We start from the raw sequence: 18,928 nt of genomic DNA, 5'->3' as shown, positions 1-18,928 counted from the left end.
AACTTAGCTTCTCTGGGCCTCTGTTCCCTCATCTAGACAAAGGGGCTTGTGATCCTATCTACCTCCTGGGGCTGGAGCTTGGCCTGGACACAGCTCTGTCCTCCACAAGCTCCCTCTTTATTGATAGCCAGGCCCAGGTGTTTTTATATTACCTTCTGTTCCTTCTTCTTTTTGTAACAGAATATCTTAGATCTAGAATACGTGTGCAGCTCACACAACTATACTTTGTAGTTGTCAACAGTCCTGTTATGGGACATGCTCCCCATTTGCAGAGAGGATATGCAGGCTCAGGGGATTGTAGGAGCGTGCCCAGGACCACACAGTTGCAAGGGGTGAAGCCCACATCCCGCCCTGAGGCCACCTTGGGCTTCCTGGCGCTGTCCCTCCCAGGCAATGTTCCCCAGGCCAGGTGGGGCAGGCCTCTGCAGTCTGTGCTGCCAGAGCTTGGGAGGAGAAGAGACAAATGGGCTGGAGGCAGTTAGGGAAAGCTGCCTGGAGGAGGAAGCGTGGCCCAGACTTTGGGATTGAGAACGTATAATGTCGTCCAGAGGGCTAGACCTAAGAAAAGTTTGGAGCACGTGCCAAGTATGGGTTGTTGGGAGACCAGTGAAGGAGGTCTGTGAGGCGGATGGAGGCCCTTGAGTAGATAAATAGATGGGCAGGTGCGAGGAATTCTGAGGAAGGAAGATGTGTGCCAAGGCTGCTTGCTGGAAGCTTGTGGACTCAGCCTGGAAAACACCGACTGGCCGCATCCCGGTCCTGGTCAGCAGATGCACCGAGGCATGTGCCTTCTGGAGGCACCTGTCATATCTCCCCTGGCACCCCCACACCAGAACATTCGGATGGGTGGAGCTCCTGAGCAGGCCCAGGCACCTCTCCCACATCACCCCCAAGGCAGCTCCTGTCCTCAGCCACAAAACAGAATATGCCTAGCTCCCTGAAGGCCCAAGATGACCAGGCTGTTTGGCATCATCTCCTTCCAAGTTGCTTGGCCTTTGGGGATGGGGCCCACAAAACTAATGTCCCCACCACTTGTCACCATCCACAGGTGTTAGATGAGAACCTTCATCTTCTGTCCTTACACTTCTCACTTCTCTCCCAGCACGCGGGCCTCCTGTGGCAACTGGGGCAACAAGCACGTTCCCAACCTCAGGTCCTCTGTGCATGCTGTTCCCTCTGCCTGGAATGTTGTTCCCCATAGATGCCCTGTGGTTAGCTTCCTCGCCTCCTCCTTAGGGCTGCTCAAGTTTTTTCAGTGAGGCCCTCCCTGGCTGTACTGCTGAAAATCGTAGTCCCCTCCCGTTTTATGTGTATCCTTAGACCATTTCACCAACTACCTACTATAGATGGTATGTTTTACTCACTTACCTGGCTCTCCTACTAAACTGTAGGCTCCGTGAGGACAGGGATTTTGTCTGCCTTGTTTGCTGTATCCCCAGTGCTGGTCATAGCATGGAATGAATGTGTTCCAACAGCCGTGGGGGAGATAGGGCACCCTCCTCCTGGGTGGCCAGCTCCCCTGCAGCAGGTCCGAGGTCCTAGATCCAGGCCCTGCCCCTGCCCACTGGGAAAGGTAGTGGCTGCCCATCCTCATCCTCAAAAGCATGGTATTTTCTCCCCACTCCTTCCCCTCCAGTAGCTTTTGTTTTCTTTCTTTTTAAAAACATGGTACTTGCAATGACCCTTTTCCCAGGGTGGCCAATTTCTGGTGCATTCTGGTGACCATTCTGTGTTCACTCTTCATGGTGGAAACTTCCAGCTAGGTATAGTTCACTGTCACTTGATCACCACTTAGAACAGCCCTGGCAGGTGAATGTGTGCCTTGCTTCTAGAGCCAGCACTCGACAACTAAAATACTTCCAAGTATCTCTCTGTTTTATTCCAAGCCCTGGCCTAGGTGAGTTTTATGAAGTTTAACATATTTGTCCTCACAGTCACCTATGACGGTAAATGTCAGGGTGACTAACCAGAGTCATACAACAGGTAAGTGTGGGAATCAGGATTCACAAGTCGCTGTTTCTCCACCACCCGGTACTCTCTGGATTTGTCCATCTGTGTCCTTTCCTCTCTCTCTCTCTTTTAGTTTTATTGTAGAATTGGTGGGAACACTTGAGATCTCCCCTCCTAGCAAATCTCAAGTATATGTTACAGTATTGTTAACTGTGGTCACTGTGCTGAACATTAGATCTCCAGAACTTACCTCGTCTTACTGAGAACTGACACTTTGTGCCTTTAGACCAACATCTCCCATTCCCCCCTTCCCTGTTCAACATGCTCCTGACAACTACTGTTCTACTCTCTGCTTTTATGAGTTGGGCTGTTTTAGATTCCACATGCAAGTGAGATCATGTATTTGTTTTTCTGTGTCTGGCTTATTTCACTTAGCGTAGTGTCATCCAGGTTCATCTATGTTGCACATGCCTGAATTGCCTTTAGGTGGAACGATATTTACTGTGTGTGTGTGTGTGTGTGTGTGTAGCACATTTTCTTTATCCATTCATCTGTCGATGGACCTTTAGGTTGTAACCATGTCTTGGCAATTGTAAATAATGCCTCATTGAACATCATGGCGCAGGTATCTCTTTGAGATGCTGACTTCGTTTCCTTTGGATAAAGGTCTGGAAATAGGATGGCTGGACCCTCAGGTAACTTTTTAAAAGTTTTCTTGAGCCACCACCACTGTCATCTAGAGTGGCTGCACACATTTGCATTCCCGCCAACAGCGCACGAGGGGCCCCCTTTCTCTGCATCCTCGCCCACACTTGTTGATAGCAGCTACCCTGACAGGTGTGAGGTGATCTGTCCCTGTGGTTCCGATTTTGCATTTCCCTGATGAGTAGTGATGTTGAGCATCTTTACATAAAACTGTTAGCCGTTTGCATGCCTTTTGAGAAATGCTGATTCCGGTCCTTTGCCCATTTGAAAAATTAGATTATTTGGTATTTTTGCTATTGAGCGGGAGAAGTTCCTCGTAGCTTTGATGTTAGCCCCTCATCAGGTAGGATTTGCAGATATTTTCTCCCCACTCAGTAGGTTGCCTTTTCACCCTATTGAAGGTCCCCCTTGTCATATGTTTTTGTTTGATGCAATCCCACTTATCTTTTTGTGTGTGTGTTGCCTGTGTGTGTTCTTTGATTTCTCTCCCCTGCTGACCTACACCCATCACTCAACAAACATCTGAGTGGCCGCTGCATCCTAGGCTCTGTCCTGGGCTGAGGGGTCCTAGCCATGACCAGACCATGACAGGACCCTTGTCTCACAGAAACTACATTCTAGTAGGGGGGATACAAAATAACTGACAAGCCATGCGGTAAGAACGTCAAGTCGGGATAAGCTCCCTGGCAGTGAAGCCTCAGGGAACAGGTAGGCCATGGCAGAGGAGTCCTTTCAAGGCAAGGTGGTCCGAAGGGCTCTCTGAGGAGGCCAGGTGGAGCTGGACCTAAATGGAGAGAAGGAGCCTAGGATGACCCAGAGGGGAAGAGCCATGCAGGCTGGAGCTGCAAACACAAAGGCCCTGACATGGGAAGGAGCTTGGATTGTTCCTTGGACAGAAAGAAGGCTCTGGTGGCCTCATGGAATGAGTCAGAAGGAAGGTTAGGGGAGAGTGACAGGGGCCACGGAACTGAGATGTCATTCTGTGAGGTAGGAAGCCACTAGGGTTCAGAGCGCAGGAGCACTGTGGTTTGATTCACATTTTAAAAAGACTGCTGAGGGATCCCTGGGTGGCGCAGCGGTTTAGCGCCTGCCTTTGGCCCAGGGTGCGATCCTGGAGACCCAGGATCGAATCCCACATCAGGCTCCCGGTGCATGGAGCCTGCTTCTCCCTCTGCCTATGTCTCTGCCTCTCTCTCTCTCTCTCTGTGACTATCATAAATAAATTTAAAAAAAAAAAAAAAAAAAAAAAAAAAGACTGCTGAAAAAAAAAGAAAAAAAAATAAATAAAAAATAAATAAATAAAAAGACTGCTGTACTGCTGTGTGGAAAACAGAGTTGTAGGGGCAAGCATGGCACCCGGGAGGTCCGTGTAGGCGGTGGTTAGAGTGGAGGGGGCAAGAATTGGCATGTAGTTTGGAGGTAGAGCTGACAGGACCTGCCATGTTTCTAGGATCTTCTCCAGCAGATACCTGGAACTTGGGGCTGGGGGGCCAGAAGTGGGTTTGATCTGCCAAGGGTTGGGGCAGCCTTGTTGCTCCCGGAGCTCCCAAGGGACTCGGGGAGGCTTGTCCCCAACCCATCTTCCCTTCCCAGGGGCTCCCGGGAGGCCATCAAAAGGATCGCCTACGAGTTCGTCGAGACGAAGGCCAAGGAGGGCGTGGTGTACGTGGAGGTGCGCTACAGCCCGCACCTGCTGGCCAACTGTAAAGTGGAGCCGATCCCCTGGAACCAGCCTGAGTGAGTGCTGCCTGGAGGGGGCCGTTCGAGGGCTGTGGTGGGGTGGCCTGACCCGAGACCCCATGGGCAGACTTTTGGGAGCCTCTGACCAAATCTTGCTCCCTGGTCCTGACTGTGGCCTCAGACAGATGGGTTTAATTCTGTCATAAGAGACCTGGTTCTCAGCCTTCAGCTGGGCTTTTTTTTTTTTTTTTTTTTTTTAGTTTTTTTACCTTTGGAAAACGTGTGTGGCAATGTCTTACCTGCCCCCCTTGTCCGGACACGAGCCCACAGTCTAGGGGTCCCCTTGTCCGGGGACTTCTATGTGTCCCGTTCTAACCCTGTAGCTGAGGGGAGGGCAGCCCATTCCCGCCCTCTGCCTGGACCGCAGAGATCTCGCAGTGGTATCACTCGGCCCCTGCCCCCTGCCCCCTGCCCCCTGCCGCTAGGACTCTGATAGCGGTGGTTGAGCCAGAAGCAGGCCAGGCGGGCTTAGCAGTGCCCTCTATCCGAGGGCCAGGGCTGTGTCTGGACTCCCCAGCTGGAAGGGGGCGTGCTGGGACCTGGGACCATGTCTTTTCTCAGAGGCAGTGGGTTGGTAGGGGGTGGAGCTGCTTCTGGAAGCATCTTCTTTCTCTTCCCCTCCTCAAAGCCCATGTCCCAGGCCCAGGGCTGTCCTTCAGCCCTTCCTTTATCCCTGGCCCATCCCTACTCCTCTCCCTACACAGAGGGGACCTCACCCCGGATGAGGTGGTGGCCCTGGTGAGCCAGAGCCTGCAGGAGGGAGAACGGGACTTCAAGGTGAAAGTGAGGTCCATCCTGTGCTGCCTGCGCCACCAGCCCAGTGAGTACACCCTCAGCCCTGCCCCAGGCTGCCCTCTGACACTGGCCCCCACCTCCTGGTCTGGCACCGGAGCCACATCTGGTCTCCCCATGCCCCCAACCCCATGGTCTTTGTGGAGCCCACCAGCAGGCTTGGGGCTTCCGGAAGTCTTTGGATCTTCCCCTGGGCAAGCTCAGAACTCCTGGCGACAGAGAGACCCTTCTACCCGAGGAGACCAGGCCTGCAGCCCTGTGACCTGCATGCAGGAAGCATAAAAACAAAGGAAACTGAACAGTAGAAAACCCCCCATCTAAGCCACGTTCTGATGAGCCCGTCTTCCCTTGAGACCCTGTGGGCCAGGCCTCCTCCTGTCTCGGCCACGGGCCTGTAAGTAGCCTGATATCCGGGGCTTCTAAGGAGCCTCGCCTGTGGCTGACACTGATCAGATGTCGAGAGCCCCAGCTTCCAAGGTGTGACTGGACAAGGCCCCTCACCTCTTCAGACCCCAGATACACGTCGCAGGCAGTGATGGTACTCATTCCCTGCTCTAGGGAGCAGTGCGAGCCACAGGGTTCACGCCACCTAGGGGCCTACCTGGGTGACTTGGTGTCTCTCCTCGGATCCTGGCCGCAGCCTGTGTGAGGCGGGCCTGCCATTGCTGGGTGGGGGAGCTGAGGCTGAGGGAGGTGCGGCCTCTGGTTCCAAAGCCTATGACTGTCCGTTCTTAAACACTTCGTGATGACTTGATTGGTTAAGAGGACAGAGTACATTAGCAATACGTTCAGTAACTGTAGCGTGAGTTCTATTGGGGGCTTAAATGTGAAACGGCAGGGGGCCTCTGTCTCCTCCCTGCCAAGTGGGGTTATGCCCCGCTTGAGGGCTGCTGTGGGATCAAGTGAGGAAACTCTGAGGCCCCGGTGGAACAGTTTGCTGAAGGCCATGTGCTTAGGCCATGGCCATTAGGATGTGAAGACATCCGGCCTTGCACTGGCCTCAGGGTCAGGGGACTGTGAGCAGGGGAGGTTGGGGGGCTTCTCTCCTTGGAGCTGCCAACAGAAGCCGGTGGGTGTCTTGCCCACAGACTGGTCCCTGGAGGTGGTGGAGCTGTGTCAGAAGTACCAGCAGACTGTGGTGGCCATCGACCTGGCAGGAGACGAGACCATTAAAGGGAGCAGTCTCTTCCCGGGACACGTGAAGGCCTATGAGGTAGGTCCGGTGTGGAGGAGGCAGGAGGGGCTGCCCCTGCGTGAGCCACAGGAGCGCCTTTCCACCCTGGAGGGAGAGCCCCGGGGAGAGGGAAGCCGCCTCCATTCTCAAGTGCACCTTAGTTGGGTCCTGGCGGTGCTGAAAATTGGAGATTTGGTATACACAGGAGATCCCACTTGGTGTTGGGAGTTCTGAGCCGGTTTCTGCCTGTAACTTGCTGTGTGACCTTGGGGAGACTATCCCTTCTCTGGGCTTCTCTTTCATCTATTGGGATGATGGAATCGGAAAAGACATCTCAAAGCTTCACAATGTGCTTCCTGTGGCCAAAGCACAGGCTTTAGAATGGGGCTCTGGAGTCTCAGAGCTTGACTCCCCTCTTCCCAGCTGTTTGTCTTCTTACTTTCCTGGGCCTGTTTCTCCTCTTGTGAAATGGGTATTAGAATATTTGTGGATATTAGGTAACACATACAAGCCCTTTCATATGATGACTGACCCATAAAACTAATAAATGGTAGCTACCACTTGAATTAGGATGACACAAACAAAAACCTCAACTTCCCCATCTTGAAGCAGGCCAGCTGACTGGGCATGGTTCAAGCCTGCCAAAGTTTAGACCCAAAGTGTGGTAAAGGCCGGGCCTGTTGGGGGGGCCCCCCAGGCCGCCTGTGACCAGCTCTTGCCCTTCCAGGAGGCTGTGAGGAGAGGCATCCACCGCACTGTGCACGCAGGGGAGGTGGGCTCAGCGGAGGTGGTCAAAGAGGTGAGGTCGCTGGGCTGGCGTGGGGCCCCCTCCCCACTTCGTCCCCACCTCGTACTGGACTCTACTCCACTTCTCTGCAGGCTGTGGACACGCTCAAGACGGAGAGGCTGGGCCATGGCTACCACACGCTGGAGGACGAGGCCCTTTATGCCAGGCTGCGGCAGGAAAACATGCACTTCGAGGTGAGTGGCCAGGGAGCAGGAGGAAGAGGGTGGAGAGCCCAGAGGGCCCCGGGAGCTGAAGAAGCAGGGCCAGCATGGTAGGAATGGGCAGGGGGCATTAGAACAGCCAGGTGGTGGAGGTGCCAGGAGGGGGTTCACAGGACTCAGCAGCTGGGAGGCCAGTGTGGCTGCAGCAAGAACGGTGTCAGAGTAGGTGGCTCCGGCCTGGGGCACAGAGGGGCAGGGGTCCCCGTGCCAGCCACCCACCTGCTCTTCCAGATCTGCCCCTGGTCCAGCTACCTCACAGGCGCCTGGAAGTCGGACACGGAGCACGCGGTGGTTCGGTGAGGCCTGGTCCCTGGGGCCTGTTCAGTTCTGTACCAGCAAAGCCAAGGGCGGGAGGGAAGTACAGGGACTGGCACTGGCCTGGGCGGGGCCTCTTGCTAGGAAATCTCTTCAAGTCCTTGGGAAGCAGGTGCTGCTGTCCTCCACTTACAAACAAGGAGGCCAAAGCTTGATATGCTGTGACGTGAGGTAGCCCAGCTCCTAAATGGCAGGACTGGGGGCCCTCTCGTGCACTCTTTGGTCAGAAGGGGGGCTTCCATGCTTCTAGATTCCGTCTCCTGGGCATCTGGAAGAGGAGTCTCTCTAGTTCATGTGGTCCCTTCTCCTGGCACCTCTGGGTGTTCCACTCTGCTCCTGATCCACCATCAAACTAGAGGCCTTGGTCCTCCTTCCAGCTGTTTTGTGACTGAGCCCTGGGAGTGGCCTCAGCCTCAGGAGGGCAAAGCCACCCTTCCCTGGCACAGGATAAGGAACAAGGGCTCTGATGTTGTAATTACGGGGTTCCTGAGGTCGGCTTCGGGAGGGGGAGTGTGTAGTACCTGCAGAGCCCGGCATGTGGGGATACAGCCTGTGGCTGGAGAAAGATTCACAAATCAGCTACACAGATATGGTGGTTGGAGAAGTGACAGCCTCAGGAGATGGTGGATGGAGCGAGAGGGCCTAGGAGAGAACCCAGAACAGTGACACTGAAGGGGACGGACAGAAGATACTAGCCTGAGAAATCCAGAGAAAGGGTTTTAAGAATAGCCGACAGTATAAAATCCTGGGACACAAGTCGAGTAAGAGCCACTGCGCTTCGACAGAGGGTGGTGATCTGGGCTTGTACCAGGAGCCCTTTCCATGGGGTGGTGGTTGAAGAGTCCATCCCAGTGGGATTGAGGGTAAAAGGGGAATAGACGACTCTCCCAGGATGTCGGCTGTGAAGGTGAAGGCTAGAGAGGGAGGTAACTGAGGGGGGCTGCTTGTTTGGCCTCCCCAGGCCCCCATTCCACCTGTTCCTCTTCTGCCTTTGCCTGGCTCTGGCCCACTCGGATGGGTTCGAGTCTGAAGATACTAGTTACATGGCATCGTGCAAGTCACCCGAGTTCTGTGAATTTTCTTCCCCTGTACAGCAAGCGGTGGGGGGGGGGGGAGGGGTGCTGCAAGGCTCAAGGCTGCGGTGACTATTCACTGGAGTAAGTGAACACAGGTGGCTCTTCCCTCACCCACATATCCAGGCTCAAAAATGACCAGGCTAACTACTCACTCAACACGGATGACCCACTCATCTTCAAGTCCACCCTGGAAACGGATTACCAGATGACCAAACAGGGCATGGACTTTACCGAGGAGGAGTTTAAGAGACTGGTGAGTGGCCGTGAGTCCTGGGGGCCTTGACCCGGCCCTGTGTGTAAGGCCTGCAGGCCTTGGCCAGGGCCTGCAACCTCTGGAGATCAGGGGGGAGTTTGCCTCACTGGGCCAAGCCAAGCCAGACCTAGAGTCAGGTGGCTTCTATGGAAAAGCTCTCAGACTGGCATGCCGAGCTAGGACCAGGTTTTTCTGGCTTTGCTTGCATGGAGTGCCCGCAAAGATTCCTTTAAAAGCTGCAACTCTTTCTCCGGAAAGGTGTGCTCAGCTATAAAATTCTACACACACTTCTCAGGCCATTCATAGATGCCAGGCTGAACCCTTGATTTTAGGAGTTTTGATACCCCAAATCTGTCCCTGCAGGAATCTCTGGCCCCACATATCCCACCCAGTCTCCCAATTTCTCCAACTTCTTCTCCCATCACGGTGTCATGTCTTAAAGTATGTCATCACTTTAAGAACACTGAACCTCATGGTCTCTGCTCTGGCACTTGCTGCTATGTGACACCGGACACGTCCTTCCCCACTCTAAGCTTAATCAATTGCTCATGCTCACTGAAGAGGATGGCTCATCACTCGATTGCCAAGGGCTTTCCTCCATGCTCTCTGGTTTCATATTATCTGCCATTCTGGCCCTTCTAGAACATCAATGCGGCAAAGTCTAGTTTCCTCCCAGAAGATGAAAAGAAGCAGCTTCTTGATCTGCTCTATAAAGCCTATGGGATGCCATCTTTGGATGCTGCAGGTATGTTCCTGGCTGAGCTTCTGGGCTGTTGATTTGCCTGGGCTGCAGCCTGGCTTTCTGTGGAATTTCCTACAAGAAGCCCTCCCTTTCTCTCAGCACTAAGGATGTGTGAGGCCTCCCTTGCTGTGTGGCTCTAGCTGATGGTGCCTCACTAGATCCCCTTACCTTCTAATGCCATCTTTAGGCTGGTCTCGGGGGAGACTTTCCAAAGCTCAGTCTCAAAGGTCTTGGCAACCTGGGTCATCTCCATGTCTGTCTAAAGCCAAGGGTGGGGGAGCTGGGCCCAGGTGCTCAGTTCCTCTCCTGCCTTCCTGTGTGATGCTGGCAAAACATTCCCTTGCTCTAACCCTTAGTCTTCCCATCTGCAGAAAGGGGTTCCTCTCTTGCTCTGATGTTCTGGGAATCTTCTACATCCTGGGTATTGGCAGGTGCTAACCTTTGTGTCTCTGACCTGTCAAGCAGGGCAGCATCCCTGAAGACATCATGGCCACCTCTCCAAGCCCTCCCCCTGTGGATGGAGCCTCCTCAATTCTCTGGGGTTGAACGACACTTACCTTTACTCTTTCAAGGAAGACGATGATGCCCATAGTCAACTTCTGCTGCTCTTGAAGCCATGTGCCTGTTTCTATACACAGGAATACCTCGGCACACCACATCTCTCCTGACTACGGGCCAGAGTCTGGTTGAATCTGAAACCTCCCTCCTATAGTGACGCATGCTGAAAATCTGGTGCTCAATAAAGAAGCCAATGGCTGGTATTGTGCCGCAACTGTGGTTTTGGGCAGAGTGAGAACAGAAGGAGTCTCTGGGCTCCCAGACTTGGGCAGCCTGCTCAGTGGCGGGTCCTGAGATCTGGTGTGGGGGCTGTGACGGGGAGGCTAGAGCTTCTAAGGCCGGGGGCAAAGACGGGACCATAGTCTGCCCTCCCTCCAGAAGAAACAAAGCTTCTCTTGAAAAGTGAATCTGCTTAAATGCTCCCTCTTAGCCCCCTCCCACTGTAGGTTTTAAGGGCTGGGCCTGTCCATGTGGGCAAATTGAGTTGTGGACTGGGGTGAGTGAGAGGGACAGCTGGAAGAAGACTCATCAGGCACCAGGCCAAGAAGAGTGCCAGGCTCTGGAAGACTGACCTCTTCTCAGGTACTTCCTGCACTGAAGCCCAGGGCAGTGACAGATCCCAGCTAACTGCAGACTTGGGAAAACCAGGCCCACCCCTACTTTTGCTGTTTAAAGGAGAAATTGTAAACCAGTCACACAAATCATCAGCATTTATTTCCTGGGTCCTAGGTGTCACTTATCTTGGTAGAAAGGGCAAAGAGTTGGTCAGACAGTTTTGAGCACAAAACCCCTTCCCTAGAAATGGATCTGTGGAGTTCCATGAGAGGACGCAGAGCTGCATAGAAGGTCAGTTTAGCTTATAATGCCTCCCCTGCCCCCCGCCCCCCAAAAAAAGCCAGCTCTCTCCCTCTCTGCTGAAAAAAGGTTTAAAGTTTTTAAAAAGTTTAAAAGTGTTTTTTAAAAAAGGGATGTGAAGATCTTGACCCAGAAGGTTGGGCTTGGAGAGGGGGGCAGAGCTGGGCTGTGGCTGTTGCCCAGGCCACCTGTGGAGATGCGTTCTTGAGGGGGCTGCTCACTCAGGTGCCTGCTGAATAAATAACACCCCACAGCTACAGGGCCTCGAAAGTGTACCTGGGCACAGTGAGGAGGAGGTGGGCCAGTGCAGCCTGAGGGTGCAGGTGGAGGGCTTGCCAGGGCAGGGGCCACGGTGGCCTCTCGGGGTGCCTTTTCACTCTGGCCTGGCCTGCCTGGGACAGGGGCTCAGAGAAGAGACTGCCAGGCCAGTGCCAGGGCTCCCTGTCCCGGTGAGGACAGTAGGTCTCTTTTCCATCCTCCATGGGCAAAGTCCGACTCAAGACGAGGTGGTCCCATCGCTGCTCTCGGGCTGGTTGCTAGCTTCCTTGTCTGGGGTGCCCACTTCTGTCTGTCCTTCTGGAGAGGAGAGAAGAGGAGCATATACACAAACGTAAAGGATAGAAGGCCCAGCCAAAGTGGTAACAGTGGATGAGCCCTGGGGCGCAGAACAGGAGCTGGAGTACAGGTGGTCGTGGCCAAAGGGGCCTTTAGCCTGGCCTCTAACACGTTAACCGTTTACAAAGAAAATGCGTGTGGTGCTACTAAGGTCAATGCAAGGCCAGGATCATGGATGAGGATAGCTACAAGCCTCGGTGAAGGGCTGTTGAGCGTTAGGAGGTTTGTGCGGGTTCTCCAAAAGGAGAGGGCAAATGTGAAGGTTGCTCAGTGGGGAACCAAGGTGTGGCTGAGGCAGGGCCCAGGGCTGTTTCACTTTGCTGTGTCCTTACCAGACTATCCCCACCCTCCCGCTAGGGCCTCTGTCTTGCATCCTTAGACTGAGCCCTACACTGACTGAGGCCGAGGACCCCACCCTATCCTGAGCTCCAAAGGCTGTGGACTGGCAGGCACTTTACACACAGCCTGGAGTGATTAGGGTCATGACATGGATGAGAAGAGCAGGCTAAGAGAGAAGCAGTGGAGGGAGCCAATGTCTTTTTCACTGACTTTAACTTCGGCCACAAAGCAGCACACTCCAGGGTTTCTAAGGGTCAGATGTCCTCGACACTGCCTCGTTCTGCCCCTGTAGCAGTGCGAGCAGCTAGTAGTGAGTGGTGCAGCCAGAACCGGATACCTGGCGCCTGCCCCCATCACGACTCCCTACCCTGGGGTGGCACCTGTAGCAAAAGCTTGGGCCCAGAGAGGCCTTTTGGCCCTCCAGAAGCCTGACAAACTAGTCTGCACTTGGGGCAAATTTCCCAACTTGTGATGTTCTATTTGACCCTGAGCTTCTTGTTCTGGCAAGCTGGAACATTCTTGTTAGATTCCCTGGTAATTTCTGCTCTGCCATTTCTTTGCTGAGGGACCCCAGGCAATTTGTTTCATCTCTCTGAGCGTTTGATTCCTGACCTATAAAGTGAGGATGGTGAAACCTCCGCCCACATGTGATGGGGGTATAGGGCCTGCAGGTGGTCATCTGGCACGTAGAAGGTCTTCACCAATGGTAACACTTCCTCTGTGCCAGTCCCAGCTCTCTCTCAGTAAAGTGTTTTGTTTTTTAGAGAGCACGAGAGTGAGTGGGGAAGGAGGTGGAGAGGGAGAACTTTAAGCGGCTCCACACCCAGCGTGGAAACCAATGCAGGGCTAGATCTCATGGCCTTGCGATCATGACCTGAGCCAAAATCAAGAGTCCGATGCTTAACCAACTGAGCCACCCAGGGGTTGTGGAGGAGAAGGTTCTTGAGCACTTTTGTCACCAACCAGTACCCTTGGGACTCCCTTGAGCTAGTTTCAGTTTCAGGGCACACTTTAAAATGTTTCATGGTTATGTACTGCTGGGCAGTGTACTCCTTTTATGTCTTATCTGTTGTTTCATTATTAGGCAAAGTAAGGAAACCTTTGCGCTCCCCACATAAGAGATACCAGGGAAGGCAAAGGTTGATGTATGCTCTGCTTAGCGTTAACACACACCAGCAGGCCACAGACTTGGGAGGACTGGGCAGCCAAGCCTTTAGGACAGGCCAAAGCCATGCCTCGCCTTCCATCTGGGTAGGCATCTGTCTTCTGGACTGTGTTAAGCAAACAGATTCTAAGCCGGGCCTCTATAAGCCCATAGGCTCACTCACTCAGTGAGTCTGGGGTACTGAGCACAGCCCCCAGGCCTGCCTGTGGAAATCACTCGGTGCAGGGCCCAAGGCAGCCTACAACTCTAGCATGAATGCTTCACTTCCTTGCAGTGAACACTGTTCCTTCCCCAGGTCCCGTTTTTAAATGTCTGTCATCCCAGCAGGCAAATGTCCTAGACCCAGAGGACCCAGAGACTTGAGGGATTCCAAATTAGAGAAAATAGGTATTCAAAAGGCCTGGGTCCATGGAAGAGTGGCTACCACTGCAGAGGTAGAGGGGGACAGAAAAGTTTACCAGAGCTGAGGATAAGGGTGCAGAAGCTCTGAGCAAGGCCTCTGGCTGCACGCCCAGTGTGGAAGTGAGGCAGGCTGGTCAGTGAGTAGCCGTTGACTAGGCAACCTCTCCCACCTGCCAAATGCCATGTACCATGTGCATAAGACAAAGATCCAGGTGAGAGAAGCCCACAGCTTGGAGGAGGGGTGCTATGCTAAATGGGATGATGGAGATGGCTGGTAGCAGAGGTGCTACCTCCTGCTTGTGGTCAGGGAAGGTTTCTCAGCAGAGAACAGTCTGGTCTCTAAGAATGAGAGAGGTGAGCCAGGCGAGGGGAGGGCAGGAAGAACCAGCCCGAGGAAGCAGTGTGTTAAGGTCCACAGGGGTTGAGAAACACATGTGTTCTCCTCTGGCTGGGTCAGAGGCAGCAGGCTGAGGTAAGCCATGAGGGGTACAGGCCACAGGACAGGGAGGGTTGACATTATCACTGGAAAAGGGAAGGGGTATGGGGTGTGCTTCCTTCGGCAGGGTGCTGTTCTGTGTTAACTTACTGGTGATCCTGAGCAAGCCACCCAGCCTCTTGGGCCTGTTGGTCCATCTATAACAGTAGTGGGTTGAGTCCATTTCTCCACAGTGTACTCTATACTTAGTTCTGGCCAATAAGCACCAAGGGCTCTAGATTGGAGACTACATTGGGGTTGGGGTGCAGGATTAGACAGTGGCCCTCCAGGACAGCTCTGTGGGAGACACATGGAATCCTATAGTTGCAGTCTGCTGTGAGAAGTGACACAGACGTCACCCCTGAGGAGCTATGGGGACAGGGAGGAGAGGGCTCTACCCAGTGCAGGAGGGTCAGGGAAGGCTGCCTAGAGCAAAGTCCCAGGGCTGACCAGTGCACTGAGCAGAGGAGGTCCACTAGGACAGGAAGGGAAGAACAGATGCCCCAGGAACTATGGGGGTTGCTGGCTGCTATTTCCCCCATTTGTTCAGGCAGCCTGTGGCTTCCAAACAGCTGCTCTCCTGGAGCTCACATTCAAACTCATGAAATCTTGTCATTCAATCAGTGTCAGGGCAGGCCCCTCTGAGCACCTAGTAGGAATTCAGCCATAGGACAGGTGGGAAGGTTTCAGCAGAGGAAACCATGACACAGATGGCTCTGGGGAGGGCATGCCTGTGCCTTGACAGACCAATGGTGGGAATGGGGTGAGGGTAGAGAGCCCCCCAGTTAGATCTGAGAGGAGGGCAGGGCTTGGTCACACCGTAGGGTGCTGTGACAACTCCTGCTTCAATATGAGTGTGACAGGGGGCTTGGGGTAGAGGCATGATAGGACAGGATGGTTTGAAGAAGCCTGCTGGAAGCTGGCTAGCTGGTGGGGAGTGGTGCAGGGAGGCCAAGTGTGTGGGCCATGAGTGAGCCAGGTCGGGGTTCTGGGTGCTGAGGGTAGAGGGACCTGGGATGTGTCTGGGAAGGGAACTGGCAGTACCTGTGGATGGAGGTGGTGGGGAGGAAAGGGAGGGGCCCAGGATGCCTGGCCAGAGAGTTCTCAGGGCCTGAGACACTGGTGCCCTCCAGCCTAGAAACTGGTTAGCCTCTTGGCCATTGACCATGAGACTGGGGCCTGATTTAAAGTGAGCAGTCTAGGACTTGAAGGGGAGCCCCAGAGCCCGGAAGAGGGACTCATGAGCAAGAATGAAGACCCATGCATTCTGACCTGCTCCCTCAAGTGTCAGCTCGCCCATGTCTCCAGCCAGCTTCCTCACGCTCACAGCCTCGGAATCCCCCTGGATGTCAGGGACCGCGTTTCGACGGCCTGTCCGGTCACAGGAAATGAAATCTGAGTAGGAGGACTCAACCTCCATCATGCCTATCGCATTGCTCCTCAGACCTGTGGGAACAGGGGCAGAGGGACAGGTGAGGCCAAGTGCATCCCAAAGCAAAGACTCCACTTTGGCTCCCAGCATGGATGTCTTTTGACAAAACGATAGTTTTTGCTTTGATCAATGAAGACAAAACGCAGAAGAGTATGAAGAACAAAATAAATCACCCATAATTTCACAGCCAAGAAACTACTATCAACAGTTTAAAAAACATCCTTTGTCTTTCCTCTAAAGTTATTGATAAATATCTAGTATTGGCTGCGTGCTGTAGATGCAGCCGTGAACATATCTGCCAGTCTCAGTCCTCAAGGAGCCAGCAGTCTTCTGGGGGCCATAACAAATTGCCTAAATCACCCAAGGGACTACCAGTGCTCAGGGATTCCAGGAGGAAGGCAAGGTACTGGAGTGACTTACCTGGGTCTGACCAAGGCTGGGGATCAGAAAGCAACATTTTAGATGAGCTCCAAGAAGACTTGTTATCTAGACAAGGAGTTGAGGGGAAGAGCATCTACGAAGGCTAAGGAGAGTGAAGGGTATTGTGGGATGCAAGAACCAAAAGAGCCATGGGCTGGATATGCTGACCGAGGGGGCAGGGACACCAAGGATGCTGCTGAGATAGGAAGGGGCCAGATCACATCTGTAAAGGTCACGAAAGATCATATCTGCACTTTCAAAGATGACTCTGGCACCTGGGTTGAGCAGGGCCCAGAAGTGGGCAAGTTGTGGGCTCCTGAAGGTCAGGTGTAAGAAGATGGTTAGTGGAGGAAGGAGGAGGTAGTGGTGCAGATTCTAGATTACCTTGGAGGTTAAATCAATAGGACCTGGTATCTGACTGGTGGGGAAGTGTTTCTGATCAGTTTTCTGATCCAACTAAGCTGAAGTGTAGTTTACTAAGATGAACAGCAGAGGAAAATTTTGGGGCATGATGGTGAGGTGAAGATTAAGAGTTCTTTTTTTTTTTTTTTTTTAAGATTAAGAGTTCTATTTGACCAAACCAACTTGGAGATGCTTGTGAGCCCTGTAGGGGGAGATGCAGAGTAGGTGCTTGGAGTTAACGGGCTAGGACTCACAGAGAGATGGGGGATGGTATGGGGAAGAAAGGAAATTAGAAGTTACTGCTACAGAGATGATTAAGAGCTCTATTGGTTGATAATACAGGCTACAGAGAGAAGAAAACCACATATATAAAGAAGAGCCATATATATTTGAAAACACTGGGGACGGGGCGCCTGGGTGGCTGGGTCATGCTCTCAATCTTTAAAAAAAAAAAGAAAACATCGGGGATTATACTGTATTTTATAGCCTCCTCCGTAGAATATTCTAGAACATGTCATTAAGATTCCCTCTAGATGAGTTTTGTACACACGTACTTGGATGTACCAAGATTTGATCAGTCCTCTAGAAATGAACATAGAGGTGTTTCCAATTTTCTACCATTATAGACAGTACAAGATCTTTATGTAAAGCTCTATGCCTAGCTCTAGTTATTTTCTTAGAGTACATCTCTAGAAGCAGAATTGCTGGGCTAAAGAGAAGGATGAGATGATTTTTAAGCACATTGTTTAGACACATTGCCAAGCTGCCTTTGTGAATAGTATAGGTACTTACGATGACAAAAAATAAGGAGAGAAAAAACTTTTAAATTCTGCACTATTCCTATTTATATTCCCATTTGCGACACATAAGATTGTCCATTTATCTGCACCCTTGCCAACGATCAGTATTGCGATTATATAAAAAATGTTCAACTGCTAGAGGGACATGAACATTTCTCACTGAGCACCTCTGATTTTCTGAAGGCATTCAAATAACACCAGATGGACCTGTACTGATATAGCAAGGTTTCTGAGATAAACTGTTAATTGCAAAACAACACCTAAGATAGAAACTAGTTTCTGTAGGGAAAGAGCAGATATGAGGAAAAAAACTTTGTCAAGTGTGGTTCTTTGTAACTAAGGGGAACTTTTACTTCTAAGACTATTTCTGTAATGGTGGAAGTTCTTATCAGCCCAATCGCATGATGCTTTCATTAGGTGACTGACACTGGCAGAAGGTGCCTGGTGTAGGGGGCTTAGTAAGTGTGGAGAGGGAGTGAGCGTGGAAGGACGGGCTGGGCTGCCAGTATGGAGGGCTGGCCCCACATCTCCCCACAACATCTAGTTCAGAAGACACAACTACAGAATATAGCATGGGCACTATGAGAATGCTCTGCCCCTCTCTGGGCCTCTGTTACCCCATCTGTAAAATAAAGGCAGGGCTTGTCTAAGGCAATCCCCCCAAGCTCCAATAGAGGGTGTGCTCAGACTACTTTTCTTGGCTGCCTTGAGAGAAAGAAGTTGCCCCAGTGCTTGGTCTTCTCAGCAAAAAACAAAACAACAAACTCTCTGAAGTCCCAGATGTGGTTCCTTCTGCAGGTCACAGAAGTTTTACTTCTGCACTCTCCCTCTTGGGAAATGGCTCAAAGCTTCAGAACAGGGGACTGGCCTGTTGCAGTAACAGTAATAACAATAAAATTTCTGACAATTCTAATAGTAATAATAAAGGTAACAGTTACCAAATCATTCTATACTTTCTGTACCTCCCTTACTAAATTGCCACAATAGCCTTCTGAGGTCATCGAGGTGAGCTTATAACCATGACTCAGAAAGGTGGTAGGGGGATCTATCTGGCTCCTGGGCCCAGGCTCATCCTCTGTGTTACATCTGCTGCCAAGCACAAGGGACAGGCCCTGGGAAGGCCACACCACCTCCCCAAGCTCTGTCTCCTCAACTTCTTTCCAACTAGGATGTTGGTTCCATAGAACAGGGATTTCACCATGCCAGACCAAAAGGCCTAATCCAGGCAGCAGAGCCAACACACTCTGGCTGCTGCATCCTTAGATTCTCGACCAGTGCCAGGCAAAGACTATGTGCTCAATAAATAGTTCTCAAATTTCTGTCTACTTACTATCTTCCCTCCATCTCTCTTTCCTTATCTGTGGCGACTCCCAAGTGCTGCCAGGAAAGGTCTCTGTCCATTGTAGACTACTGATATTCTTGTCCATTATCTCTAGGGTCTGACACTGTGGGATGGAGTTATAAGCTCCATCTAAAAGGTCAGCTTCCCATTGGAAGAGACACCCTAGGGCTTTGGCTCCTGCCCTTGCCTAACAAAGTTACCCTGTGCAAAGAGCTGATCCTCCTAGCTCAGAGAGGGAAATGTGCCAAGTGCAAAGCCCAATCCTAGAAAACACCAATGCACCCAGCGTGCTCTGGCTGCCTCTGCCCCATCCTCATCCTCTTGGGGAAGAGGGATTCTAAAGCTGTCTTAGGATTTAGTCTGGGGAG

The 18,928-nt window shown here is 52.3% G+C and overlaps 2 protein-coding genes across 18 annotated transcripts in view; one reads left to right on the top strand and one right to left on the bottom strand.

Annotated features, from left to right (window-relative positions):
* ADA (adenosine deaminase) overlaps nt 1–10,527 on the top strand; it is a 35,727-nt gene extending 25,200 nt beyond the window's left edge. For 4 of the 8 annotated variants that reach the window (XM_049100488.1, XM_049100483.1, XM_025470155.3 and 1 more), the window contains 9 exons: nt 4,249–4,392; nt 5,100–5,215; nt 6,276–6,400; nt 7,089–7,160; nt 7,241–7,342; nt 7,601–7,665; nt 8,884–9,013; nt 9,656–9,758; nt 10,218–10,527. In XM_049100488.1, the coding sequence (XP_048956445.1) occupies nt 4,249–4,392; nt 5,100–5,215; nt 6,276–6,400; nt 7,089–7,160; nt 7,241–7,342; nt 7,601–7,665; nt 8,884–9,013; nt 9,656–9,758; nt 10,218–10,234 (874 nt within the window). In that variant the 3' untranslated portion in view covers nt 10,235–10,527. The remainder of the gene's footprint in view (nt 1–4,248; nt 4,393–5,099; nt 5,216–6,275; nt 6,401–7,088; nt 7,161–7,240; nt 7,343–7,600; nt 7,666–8,883; nt 9,014–9,655; nt 9,759–10,217) is intronic. The other 4 variants (XM_049100484.1, XM_035705416.2, XM_049100485.1 and 1 more) reach the window with 3 other exon arrangements.
* A 478-nt stretch (nt 10,528–11,005) lies between these two features.
* Nucleotides 11,006–18,928, bottom strand: part of PKIG (cAMP-dependent protein kinase inhibitor gamma) — a 100,108-nt gene continuing 92,185 nt past the window's right edge. For 7 of the 10 annotated variants that reach the window (XM_025470173.3, XM_025470170.3, XM_049100490.1 and 4 more), the window contains 2 exons: nt 15,437–15,610; nt 11,006–11,744 (listed from right to left, as the gene is read on the bottom strand). In XM_025470173.3, the coding sequence (XP_025325958.1) occupies nt 11,665–11,744; nt 15,437–15,587 (231 nt within the window). In that variant the 5' untranslated portion in view covers nt 15,588–15,610 and the 3' untranslated portion in view covers nt 11,006–11,664. Of the gene's footprint in view, nt 11,745–15,436; nt 15,611–18,928 lie in introns of those variants that run through there. The other 3 variants (XM_049100492.1, XM_049100493.1, XR_007405597.1) reach the window with 2 other exon arrangements.

This window comes from Canis lupus, chromosome 24 (genome assembly GCF_003254725.2).
Source record: "Canis lupus dingo isolate Sandy chromosome 24, ASM325472v2, whole genome shotgun sequence".
Lineage (NCBI taxonomy): Eukaryota > Metazoa > Chordata > Mammalia > Carnivora > Canidae > Canis > Canis lupus.
The sequence above is the reverse complement of the archived record's forward strand: the minus strand, read 5'-3'. Positions and strand labels throughout refer to the sequence as shown.